We start from the raw sequence: 13,053 nt of genomic DNA, 5'->3' as shown, positions 1-13,053 counted from the left end.
GTGATTAGTACAGAAATTCTAATATGATATTAAGAATGGGGCTGATTTGGGATTAAAAAAAAGGGCAAGAGAAAAGGATTGAGATTAAAAATTAAAGAAAAAAGGAAAAATCAAGAAAAACAATAAAAAACAACTGTATGATGAAGTCTCACATCCTGATTAGAAAGCCAATCCAGCGATACAAGCAAGTGATAAACCTCTAACGCATGATTAACGCAAAAACTAGAGTTTCAAGGCGATGCACTGTTATTAGTCTCGACTCTTGTGTAACACAAGACGCGTTTGTTTGGGTGTATGACGTATCATTTTCTTAGACATTGAATTAATAATTAACAATCAATAATTAAGATAAAGAAATGCAATCAAGTTGTTGAAAGTTACCACCTTTTGTCATTACATGGATAAGTGGATAACTAGATATTTTGGGGGATACGGAGGTAAGATATTTACATACAGGGATGCATAAGTTAAGATGAGATATTTTGATACCTTAGATATCTTCCCCTAAAACATGCGACTTACTTCTACGACCCAGAAAATGGAACAAAAGACAAGCGGTTTGAAAAAGTGCCGGGCAAAATGTGTTACTGGACAACTGGGCGAGGCATAGTTGAAAAGCTCCAGGAAGGTGAGCTAATGTGAGCAGGACATCCAGAGCATCTGGCCATGGTGTCAGGGTCACCAGACAGAGAAAGGAAGCTGCAACGAACAAAAGTAAATGACGTGCAGGGAGTAAGGAGGTTCCAGTGGATGGATGGCGAAAATTGAGTGTTTTTTTCCAGAAGGCGGGGTGGACGCGTGGCATAATGGCTTGCAAGTGGAGCGTCCCTACAAATACAATAATGGCGGGGTCTATTTAAATGGGCCACCCTCTCCTATCCTTTTAAAATGGCATGCCTCTGCTTTGCTTAGCCAGTCGTCCTTCCAAGTTCCAACCCATGAAAAAGCGCTCCTTGTTCACAATGACGCGTTCCATCTACAACCTTCTATGCTGCAACCACCCACTCCATCATTTAATTTTATCACTCTTCCTTTGAATTTTAATGAACGATAATAGCAATAGCTTTTCCAGATAATAAGTTAAACTTTCATATAAAAATATGCTTGTGAGTATAAATATGTTAATTATTCTCATAAGGTCAAATGACTTGTTTTGGTCCAGAAATTCCTCCTAAATACGCAAGATCCCAAAGAATTCAAAGCAGCCCACATCCGGCTCTCTCCGTTTTTGGCCCATAATGGGAGAGGAGCCCAACATGTAACATAAACCGGGCTTTATAATGGCCCATTGACCCTTTCGAAATGATCCCTCGGACCATCTTCTCCTCAAGAGAACGCCCACATCTCGCTGGTCATATCTTTAAACCTGCGTGTCGGTTGGCCCACGAAAAGAGAGAGAAACAAAAACTAAGATGTCGACTGAGGTGATTTTTTAAGACTAAAATCTGTGCAAAATAAGAAATAAGACAAGACGACTTAATTTTCTCTACCAGCCTCCCCCTCCACAGTAGAAGATAATTGATTTAAGGTACAAAAGTTATTCTTTATGAAATGAAATAGCTTAGCTAGGTGATCAGTAGTAAGAATAAACTCTTTATGAATATGAATTGGTACAATCATCAAATTCTTATGAAACAAGAGTCTAGTATCATTTATAATGTTCTTAAATGGATATGTACTTTTAAAACCCTTGCATAACATGGAGAAGGCTTCCCCACAGTCAACTGAGGTATTTGAAAATAGGTATTAGAAATTGAAAAAAATAAATGAAAATATATAATAAATTGGACACCTTTCGGTCTCAATCCCAACTGAAACTGTTGATCCACCAACATGGGGAATTGCTTGGGATGAGAATTATAACGTAAGCCCATGGCTTAAGCCAAACTCAATGATAACATCACGTTCATCTAATCTAACCTAACAAGTTGGCCATCAACCTCCACCAAATGCCCCCAGCTCTGGATCATTAATACGAAGCTATGCTAATTCTGCGTATAGTACTATTTGTATGGGCAGAGGTGGGGGTGAGGCATGAGGATCCCCACAGAGACGCCGACCAAAAGGCCGCAAATTCAAAAGCCCTGTGGCCTCCAGAATCACAAGGATTGCTCATTATTGTTTCGGATAAAGCCAGCCAGTTCAGGGTGACGACGATAAGGCCGACGATGCAAAGGATAAACACGTGTGTCAGCTTCCTCTTCCAAGCAGACTTCACCTTTACAAATCATGCTTTTTTAGTTTAAAGCATCCCACTTGGCCAAGTCATAATTATTAGTATCATCTATTAATCATTAATTTGCCTCATAATAAAGGGGGGCCCGCCGATTCACGCACTTGGGGTGAGCGCGTTTGTTACGCTGACCAACCATACAGACGTGGGGCCACCTTCTTGCGGGGGGAAAAAAGAAGAAAAAGAAGAAAGTCATCTTATTTTCCCCAGACATTTGTTACCGTTGGTGACGAATCAATGGCCCGATTATTTGAAACCGGGGCGGGCGGACAGCACAGTTCCTAGCTGTGAACGCGGACGCCCATAATCAAGCTTTCTTTAATCCTCCTCCACTTGTGAATTGCCCCCAGACTTTAATCTAATTCGGAAACACAAGCTTTTCTATAAAATTAACAATGATTTGTTTTGCTGATCGGTGCCGGTGCGGATTTAATTTATTCGCGCACCCGATTTAAAACGTACCCAACGCCATGAATCACTTTGATCATTATTTGCATTATTCTCCAACCTACTCTTGGATTATTCCGAATTATTCTCATATCTCACCTTACTTTAATTGCTAGTTTAGCAATATCATGCCACAATTATCTGACATGCTACTCATACAACCTTTTGTTTTGCTTCTTTTCCCCTCATGCAGCTAAACCAATGAACATGCTTGTTGAGAGTTGAAACAGCAGTCACCATTAATGGAGGGGTGGTGCAGATATTATAGTCAACCCTGGCAGCTTTGACAATGGCGAAAGCCAACTTTGAAAAATTCACCTCATTAATTTAAAGCAAATATCCTCGGATGTTCACGGCCGCAATGTGCAGGCAAAGGCACTTCAAGTCTTCAGGGTGGAAAAATATCAAATTTATTATTTTGAAAATTTGAATAATTATTATTCCTACTTATTTTATAGCATCTCTTCAAAAGTTCCCAGTTAGTCAAATTTTAAAATTTGGAACAAAACAATACGCACCAAATATTAATATCTCTGTTCAAACATATGAAATATATATATATATATATATATCTGTATGCTCTATTGTTAAATGTTTTGATTCAAGAAAAAAAATTAAAACTCCTCGTATCATCCGCACTCCACAGTAACTCGCTATTTGGACAAGGGGAAAAGAACTTATGCAAAAATGCTGCAGGATGCCTTTTTCTCATTTTTATTTTAAATGTAGGCAGGATGCTTTTCTTACGAAAAGGATTACACAAGATGCATCTCTCTCCCATCCTATCTTCCCTCGACTTGATAAAAACAGGGACTTCTCTGTTTTTTTTAATACTAATATAAGACTTTATACAAATGTGTATAAGAATATTATATTTAGGATTGGAGTAGTAATTTGTAATAATTAAAGAGATTCTAGAAACATACTCCCTCCGTTTCTTAATAAGAAACAAATAACTGAAGTACGTTGATAAAAAAAACAGTTAAAATTAATTAAGAACAATTAATGTGTAAAAAATATAATTTGTTTTTCAAAAATGCCCTCATTGATAAGGAAAGAGAGCATGAGAGAGAACAATTAAAATATTAAAAGAAAGAGAAGTGGGAGGGAAGAGAGTGTGAGTTGGCGATAATAAATATGGGTAAAATAGAAATCAACACAAAAAAGTAGAGACAACTTTTAAGTGTCTCTTATATATAGAACATACCATAAGCATCAAATGTCTCTTATAATAAGGAACGGAGGGAGTATATTTTTAAGGAGAATGACATTAAAATTTCAAAAGACTGATTTAATGGCAGTTCGTTTATCGGATAAATTTTATGAAAAATAAGCTATATATATTTAGATAAAAATTACATTTGTTGGAAGAAAATACATTTAAAATTTATATTTGCAACTGAATTTTTTTATAAGATTTTATCCAGAATCTAACTGTTATTAAATTAAATTTTTGAGACCTGGCCATCATTAAATCAAATTTTTAATATTTAACTGTCACTCTGCCTACCTTTTTTTGTTTTGGGTTCATTCCCTTAATTCCGAATTGTTCCACAACCCTGAATGTGTCAAGCACTCACCGGACGCTAAAACGAAGTTTCGTTATCCCAGGTCAGAGGATAATTTTCACCAGTTATGAAACAGTTAATGTCAACACGCCCTGTAGGCTGTAAGCCGAAAACAAAACAGCTTATATATTGATTGGAACATCTCCTTTTTTTTTTTTGGAAAAATAAAAAAAATAAAAACTTGTGAACCCCGTACAAGGGCAGTTTTGGAACTTCAGAGCTCTTTCGGTTGTATAAAGCCCCAACTTCAAAGACAGGGGGAGAGAGAAGACGGAGTAACAGAAAGAATTTGAAAAACCAAACGAAGGTGTTCTGAGAAACAGAGAGAAGAAGGTGCCAGAAAAATATGGAAGAAGTAGTATTATTGGTTGATGATTTGAAATTACTTTCCGGGATTCCTCGCTGCAGAATATGTCACGAAGAAGAATTTGAGAGCCCCGAAAGTCTTGAAGCTCCCTGTGCTTGTTCTGGGACCATTAAGGTGAACCCAGAATTTTTTGGGTTCTTTTGACTTGATCATTCTGTTATACTCTTGGAACTTCTCTTTAATGGCTATGTGTTATTGTGCAGTTTGCTCACAGAGATTGCATACAGAGATGGTGCAACGAGAAAGGAAACACAACTTGTGAAATATGTCTTCAGGTACCAAGTTTCGATCATTCAATCTCTTGTTTCAATTCTTTTTTTTTTTTTTCATGTTTCTTTAATAACGAAGGCAGAACAATTTGGCTGTCTTTATAATTTTGTTGTTGTTATTGTTATGCAAATTGGGTCGGCTGTCTTTTCTGATTTTGAGTCATAACTGATAAAAACCCAGTCCACATCCTTTTCTCTGTTTTGTTAAATAAAAATTTTGAATTTTGAATTTCTGTGCATCATGTTTGTCCTCTGCCTTGCTTAGCATATAAGTCTCTCAGCTATCCCATAGGCGTGTTTATTCGTTTCTCCATACACAAACTTTCTGGTTCTTATTCGTCCCAATCTCTGCTTTCTTTCTAACGCCCCCCCCTTTTTTGGGGGGGGGGGGGGGAAGGTTTTGATTAGGACGCCTTCAAAGAATAGAATCGTTTGTAAGTTTAAAGAACGAAATACGAATATATTTGGCGAGAGAAGGAAAACAAACTTATTTTTGGTTTTGCAGCAATATGAAGCTGGCTATACGGCAGCCCCAAAGCAATCTCAGATAGATGACGCGGCTATGACAATCAGGTATCTCCTATCCAGCAGATATATTTGAATATCATCCGCTTCTGCTGAATGTAATTTTAAAGTCCTTTTTTGGCTGTGTGTATAATTTAGAGTCGTCGTTTCCTTTTAGAGACATTACATTAAAAAAAAAAAATAGTGTTGGTAGCTAGAAAATGAATGTGTTGATCGATCGTATTAAATCTTAGGAAGCACTTAAATAGAAGTTAAGACATTTTTATTATGAATGACGTGGCCCATGGCATGTGTGGAGTCATGCTTTCTAGTTTCCAACTCAAAGGCACTCAACATAACCGCGTACAACTCAATCAAAGTTATCAAACTGAACTTTAGTGCCTTGCAACTAACGATTCAACGGACTTTTCAAATTCTAAAATGTGAACCCTTGACGGAGCCCACCGTTTGACATGTTCAATTAATGAATTATGGTTGCCTTTTACAATAAAGAATTGTTAACTAACCATACTAAAATGGGAGCAAATTATTATCACAGAGATAGCCTGCAAATTCCAAGGGATGACGAACCGTTAAGCTCAAGATTAGAGGGTAGTGACGAAGGAGCCACAACAGAAGGAGATTACTCCGAGTGCACGTCTGCGGCTGATAGAACCGCATCTTGCTGCCGATCACTGGCTTTATTTGTAAGCATCTTCTCTCTTCAATGCTATTCTTATTTATTAGTGAACCATGCCAACTTGCATTGGGATTAACGCGTCTTGCACCGACTTGGACAAAGGATTTCGGAGATACATCTATTTTCTCTTAGGGGAACAAACAAGGATTTGTTTGACCGTTTGGACTATTTCCATGTTATTGCTCCTTAGCCCCTGTAATTCCTTTTGGGGCGGCAAATGTTCTAAGCCTCAGGGCGATTTATTTTTATTTGGGTGGGAATCACTGTAGTATGACTCTTGCACTGCAAAGAAAATGACATTACATGCGCAGAGTTGTCGAATTCTCACTAGTTGATCTCCTTTTGCAGTTCACCCTCGTTTTGCTATTGAGACATCTTTTCGTAGTGCTCACAAATACAAAGGAAGATTACCCATTTTCACTTTTTACGGTAAGCACTTGGGCCCTTAATGAAAGTTCCTGCCTTTCTAATCGTTGCGATTATTAGTACTCTGATATTAACCTTTCTTTGATGGGTACCGTTTGTAGGTCTTTCTACTAAAAGCAAGCGGGATCATTCTACCCATGTACATAATCATGTGGGCTATTGGAGGCATGTATGGCAGTATTCAACGTCACTACCAGGTTACCTACTAGTTTTTCCTCCCCTTTGAAAATAAAACTAACAGACACTGATTTTTGGGTTGAGTTGGACATGCGACCAGAATTGACGGTTCCTTGCATTTCAGGATTTTGACAACGACACATCAATATCCGACAGTGAAGATGAAGAGAGTGAACTGATGCACGATGCCATTGTTGCACATCAATAAAAGTGGTCTTTCGCTTTCATTTGTAATGGAGCATTGTGCCGATGCTCGTGTTGCCATATTCTTCCATTGTTTTAGGCATAGCTTTTAATTAAGGCAATGATTAAATTCATATTCAATTGTATTCGTCCTGGGGAAGGGAAATTGGGAGAAAGAAGGGGAATGAGAGGAGAGTTGGGCAGAAATAAGGAAAAGTAGAGAAGACAAATCGAACTTATAATTTCATTTGACAATAAAGCGGACAAAACGAAAGGGGGTGTTTGTATTAGGGATTTGACCTAAGTAATCCAATTAAATTTAAAACAAATCAATGAAGTTGATCCTAATCAAGAATTTATTAAAAGATTACATTTAGAATGAGGAATCATTCAAAGATAACAAAATATTCGTCTAATCTTATAAATCCGGTCAGATCTTCAACTATCCTTCGAATCTTCATTATTTTCTGGATCCCCGGATTCTCCTGTTAACCTAACAAGCATGTTGGAAAACCAGACAATAGGTACCCACCCAAAGGGTATTGTGAGCAGGACGTGACCATCCTTCTAGGATTAATATCGACAATATAAGATGGTTATAAAGTTTCAAGTAATCATTACTTGCAGAGAATAAACAACTATAATGATAACAACCAACAAAACAACGCTCGTGGAAGTTGGACATTCTTTATGTCTTGTGCGAATTGTTTAATGTTGCCGCAGGAGTTTTCTTGCTTCACGCTCCAGTTCAGCACCAAAAATATTGTAATTGTTCTTGGTTGCGATTAATTTCTGCCTTTTTGTTGTTAATTATAATTACAAAAGCAATTTTTTAAAAAAGTAAATGTTTCAAAAATAATTTTGATATAATGTTTTGCCAATACTAAAAATATATTGAAGTGTACGTCTTAAAAATAAATGAAAGCTAAGTGGTTGAGGATTCAAACATTCATATTCCCCGGGGGGGGGGAACAGACGGGTGCTCTTACCTCTCAAGTCTTTTAAATAAAATAACAGATAAATGGCGGAAAAAATAGGACAAAGGGTCGGATACTTGGACTATTCACTCAACCCGATTTTTTGTTGGTCAAGCTATTTTCTTATTCATTATTTTTCGTGATCTATTACCAACTATCTAAGATCCTGGGGTGGGTTCTACCAAAACTTGCGGCCGAAAGAATCACGGTAGATCAAAACTTAGCACATTTGCATTGGATTCTAACATTAATCACCATAGGTTAACTTGTTATGACTAATCACTAAATATTTGGACATGATTGTAAAGGAAATACTTTTTTTTAATAATTATTTTATAAGATATGACAATAGCTTGTGCATTGTAAGAGAGCGAGCTCCGAATATGGAAAGCGTATCGTCCAAGAATGTAATTTTGATGAGAGGTATTTGCTCCTAATATCAAGCCTCATAAATTCATAGGATTTTGTGCATATTTTGGCCGGCCACTTTTTACCATTCAGAGACCTCTATTTTACTGCTTAACATCATACCAATTCCATTTTATAGTTTTAAGCATAGACCAGAGATAACAGTAGTTCATCAAATCTAGAAAGTCCAATCCAATGAGTTTTCGCTTATCAATGATCTTCCGCCCTTCATCAGCGATCTTCTTTCTCCTGGTAGTTACTCGTGAAATTTTTTGACATGAATTTTCTTTGTCAATCAATGTTTTCCTTGTCTTGTGTAAATGTTCCCCGTTTCTCTATTAACTATTAAATATCATTTCTCTGTTAAACTTGCAACCTTAAACATTTGATGTAGGCTTTTGCTGCGCTGGTTGTTGTCTTGTCATTGACGCCATGCTGGTATGTTATGGTCAGACGCATTGAGCAGCGTGTTAATTCAAACTCACAGAATTTTCTCTTGGAATTACAAGATGAGATTGACCACTCTGCCAAAAAATTACCCCCCATGAAGTCGGCATCAGTCAATTTGGCACGAATTCTAAGTTCAACCTTCAATAAGACGACCAATGTCTCGTTCTCTGACGTTGAGACCAAAGTCGGTATCTTTCTGGTTTTTCTCGTCATATACAAAGACGGCTCTTGTTGTTTCTTTAACATTAATTTTTGTTGTGTTATAGGTGGCTCCGGTGTTATTTCAGGCATTTAAGATGATTCCTCAGCTGTCCGAAATCTCATACATTGGGATGGATGGTCTATTTTTCTCATACTACAAAGAACATGATCAAAATCTTGCAATGTACTCTAACTCTTCCATTTCTTCAGCCTCGGGTTCTTCGAAAATCACATACTACGTTCAACCTGTAAATCTTGACACTGGAGGATTATATGGTGAAGCCGTAACATATAAGCATCCTGTTAATACGAGTTGGACCCAGGAAGCAGTCAACAGTTCCAACGGATATGCCTCGTTGGGATACAAGTGGAGTGGCAATCATCAGATTTTATACCTTAATCTTGTCAGTATCTCAAGAACAGGGGTTATCTCCTTAGGACTTCCAGCATCGACAATTACAGACTTTGTCACTCCCACTAGGCGTCAAGGTTCAAGCTTGTATTTGGCTTCCAAAGATGGAAAAGTGCTTCTGCAAGGAATCCAACATGCCCATATAGTATTCTATGATGATACGGCTTCCTTCTATTCAGTGAAACCAAATGGTGAGCTTCTGAGTAATCAGGGCTTCGTCTCATGTAAAGCTGAAGCCACAGCTTCTGTTTTGAAGATTGGGGATACTCAATATTTGACACGCTGCTCATCAATTGATATAATGGGAGTAGAATTGGTACGTTTTAATCAATTTACATATTCTCTGCATTGCAATATGAAGTATTTTTAGCAAAAAAAAAAAGTATTATACTCGATTAAGGAAAAGAATAGGAAATTAGTGTAGCTGCATCTGTTGTGAATTACGACACGTGTCATCATTGCTGCAATTAATCATACTTGTTAAAAATTTAGAATGGTAGCGCGTTTCCCTCCAGGGCTTTGAAATTTAACCTTGATATATTTAAACGAAACTAATAATTCTCGACGCTTAACTTTTTTTGAGGGTATATAACACTGTACTTGATCATGTTTTAGGCGTACGTCTTGGCTATCCCCCAAAATGGATTAGTGACCTTTGTACGTGAGAGTAGAAAACGGGGATTGGTGCTAATGAGTACAATGATAGTGATGATATTAGCCTCTATCTTTAGTTTTCTTTTGTTAAATGCTATAATGGGTCGGCGAGAGATGCGTTTGTGCTTCTCTCTCATCAAACAAATGGAAGCCACTCAGCAAGCAGAGAGGAAGAGTATGAACAAGAGCCTAGCATTTGCTAGTGCTGGCCATGATATTCGTGCTTTCCTTGCTGGCCTTACTGGTTTGATAGAGATGTCCTATGAAGAAGTTATCCCTGGTTCAGAGCTAGAGGCCAATTTGAAACAAATGGGTACTTGCACAGAAGACTTGCTAGGTAAAAGTACTCAATCGAATCACTCAAATTGTACATGATTAAATCTTTTCCTAATTCATTTCTCGTAGAGCTTTCATGGAATGCACTGACTTTACTGCTTTATTTATAGGGCTATTGAATTCTATTCTTGATACAAGTAAAATTGAGGCAGGGAAAATGCAGCTTGATGAAGAGGAGTTTGATCTATCCCAAGTCATAGAAGAAGCAACTGATTGGTACTATCCTGCGGCCATGAAAAAAGGTGTCGATCTTGTCTTGGACCATTGCAACGGTTCGGTTATTAGATATTCGCATGTGAAAGGTGACAAGGGAAAGCTTAAACAAGTTTTGTATAATTTGTTAAACAATGCTGTCAAATTTACAAATGAGGGACATGTAGTAGTTCGAGCTTGGGCTCAAAAGCCAAGTTTCCAGAAGTCAATAATGGCTTCTAAAAGATACAATTTTATCAAGCATTTTCCATGCTTATTTTACAAGAAAAATGAATCAGATGTGAAAGTAGAAGTAAGAAATGCAATCCAACGAGAGCCAAACTTGTTGGAGTTTGTGTTTGAAGTAGATGATACAGGAAAAGGAATTCCTAAAGAGAAGCATAAGTCAGTGTTTGATGATTATGTTCAAGTCAAAGAAAATGCTTCAGGACTAGGAGGCACGGGTTTGGGACTTGGTATTGTGCAATCACTGGTAGGCACCAAACTTCTTCTTCTTCATTTTATTTTTTTGAGCAAAAAGATTTATCAATTGTTCCAAATGAATTTAACACTAAATTTTGAAATTTTTTTGTAGGTACGTTTGATGCATGGGGACATTGGAATTATGGAAAAGGAAATAGGTGAAAAAGGATCATGCTTTAGATTCAACGTCCTCCTTCACGTTTGTGAGACAGTCACAGGTGGTAGTAACACTAAAGAAGATAATGATTTAGGAGGTGACATACATCTCAATCAATTTCAAGGACAAGATATAAACACCCCTAGTTCTGGTTCTAGCATATGTTCCCCCAGCCCAAAATTACCTATTTTCGCCTCTAGTAGGTCAGGGGCTTCTTGCATTATTCTTTTGATACAAAACGAAGAGAGACGAAGGACTACTCGAAGGTTCATGGAGAGCTTAGGGATTAGAGTTAAGGTTGTGAGGCAGTGGGAACATTTGTCTCATACTCTTAAGAAGATCAAGGAGAAGGGGCATAATTCTAACCAGAGCTCCATTGGAACATCAGATACTAGTTCTAGATCTGCATCTCAAAATTCTAATTCCAGAGCCAGAGGATTTCCTTTGAGCGCTACAGATGGAATTTACTATATGCCTTCGATTTTTAACAGGTTAGAAGATAGAGCTTCTTCGGGTCTGGTTCTACTTGTGATTGATTCAATTGCAGGACCCTTTTCAGAACTTAGCAGAATTGTATTTGCATTCAAAAGAGACCTTGGGAGTCCTTGCAAGGTGGTTTGGTTAAATAAGCCACTCTGTGGAGACAGTTTCAAAGCACTTGGTGAGGATGCATTAGATCCTGATGACATTATCTTGTCCAAGCCATTTCAAGGTAGTCGTTTGTTTGAAATTATGAGGCTTCTTCCCGAGTTTGGGGGTAGTTCAACTAATATATCTAGAATTGGAAGAGTAAGGGAGGACACTTTTCACAATAGACTTAGGAAATCATTCAAAGATTGCCACACATCAAGATATCAGTCACCTATATCAGACAGAGCAGAATTTTCCTCATCCAGTGTAAACCCATCTCAAGACTATGGTAATTCATCAAGGAGGGATCAGCTGTATTCTTCTAGCAAGTTCAAAGCAAGGAATTCTCCAATCGACCACAAAGAGATACAAAAGTGCAATTATTCAAACAACGACAAGCCCTTGTGTGGCAAGAAGTTTTTGATAGCAGATGATGTTGAATATCTGCGCAGGATAGCTTTTAAGACCCTGATACATCTAGGTGCAAGTGCAGCTAATGTGAAGGAATGCGAGAATGGCAAAGAAGCAGTAAATCTAGTTGAAGAGAGTTTAAAGGGGGCTTTTCCCTATGATTACATCATAATGGACTGTGAGGTAAATGTTAAATTTTGAACGAACTTTGAGTTTCCATTGTAGGTGTTGATAAAGTATTGATGATACTTTTACTTATGTTGGTATATTGAACAGATGCCCGTAATGGATGGGTTTGAGGCAACGAAGCAGATAAGGAAGATGGAGAAGGGGTATGGGGTTCATGTTCCTATCCTGGCTTTAACAGCTCATACGTCAGGGGAGGAGATCAGCGTGACGAAGGACGCAGGAATGGACGCTCATTTAGGCAAGCCACTTAGACCACACCATTTACTGGCTGCCATTAAAGACATACACAATAATACAGGCTGAATTGGCGTATTATCCTTTGACACGTTTAGTTCACTCCTTACACTGTGTCTCTAATTTTACGTTTATTTGTTTCTATTAACCTTTTATTATATCACTATTATGTTAAGTTGCTATGCAACTGTTTCTTAAATTTACTGAACAAATAATTATCAATCAGTATCATACGAATTTATATTTGCAAAAAGCTGTGAAAAGATAAATGTCACTCTTTTGTTGTTAAGTGTTTGAAGAGACTGCCCAAGTAATCTTAGACTCTTGATAAACAACCAGAGAATGGAGGAAAAACGACTAGTAACCCAGACTAGTCCTGCTAAAGAAGAGCGGATTGTTGCCAAGGCTCCCCCACTTCCTAGTCCTTGTCTGTACCCCCACTGTC

General features: G+C 37.6%; 2 protein-coding genes across 2 annotated transcripts; both read left to right on the top strand.

Annotated features, from left to right (window-relative positions):
• Positions 1-4,527: 4,527 nt before the first annotated feature.
• On the top strand, positions 4,528-7,020 carry LOC114728455 (uncharacterized). The gene is made up of 7 exons (XM_028915367.1): positions 4,528-4,729; positions 4,819-4,890; positions 5,390-5,457; positions 5,948-6,095; positions 6,437-6,517; positions 6,616-6,711; positions 6,816-7,020. Exons 1-7 carry the CDS (start codon positions 4,595-4,597, stop codon positions 6,897-6,899), a joined length of 684 nt encoding a protein of 227 aa, XP_028771200.1. The 5' UTR covers positions 4,528-4,594; the 3' UTR covers positions 6,900-7,020.
• A 1,751-nt stretch (positions 7,021-8,771) lies between these two features.
• On the top strand, positions 8,772-12,678 carry LOC114728471 (histidine kinase CKI1-like). The gene is made up of 6 exons (XM_028915386.1): positions 8,772-8,893; positions 8,976-9,638; positions 9,938-10,313; positions 10,423-10,997; positions 11,100-12,368; positions 12,462-12,678. The coding sequence occupies exons 1-6, from the start codon at positions 8,804-8,806 to the stop codon at positions 12,675-12,677; spliced, it is 3,189 nt and encodes a 1,062-aa protein (XP_028771219.1). The 5' UTR covers positions 8,772-8,803; the 3' UTR covers position 12,678.
• The last annotated feature ends 375 nt before the right edge of the window (positions 12,679-13,053 follow it).

Source organism: Neltuma alba, unplaced genomic scaffold (genome assembly GCF_004799145.2).
Source record: "Neltuma alba isolate B1F8T4 unplaced genomic scaffold, ASM479914v2 tig00012535_pilon, whole genome shotgun sequence".
Classification (NCBI taxonomy): Eukaryota; Viridiplantae; Streptophyta; class Magnoliopsida; order Fabales; family Fabaceae; genus Neltuma; species Neltuma alba.
This window is presented reverse-complemented; position numbering and strand designations above follow the sequence as displayed.

Coding starts and splice junctions, on each gene's coding strand:
- LOC114728455 (XM_028915367.1), top strand. CDS start 4,595: ATGGAAGAAGTAGTATTATTGGTTGATGATTTGAAATTACTTTCCGGG. Junction 6,096..6,436: donor GCCGATCACTGGCTTTATTT/GTAAGCATCTTC, acceptor CTCCTTTTGCAG/TTCACCCTCGTTTTGCTATT. Junction 6,712..6,815: donor GTATTCAACGTCACTACCAG/GTTACCTACTAG, acceptor CTTGCATTTCAG/GATTTTGACAACGACACATC.
- LOC114728471 (XM_028915386.1), top strand. CDS start 8,804: ATGAAGTCGGCATCAGTCAATTTGGCACGAATTCTAAGTTCAACCTTC. Junction 8,894..8,975: donor TCTCTGACGTTGAGACCAAA/GTCGGTATCTTT, acceptor GTTGTGTTATAG/GTGGCTCCGGTGTTATTTCA. Junction 10,314..10,422: donor TTGCACAGAAGACTTGCTAG/GTAAAAGTACTC, acceptor CTTTATTTATAG/GGCTATTGAATTCTATTCTT.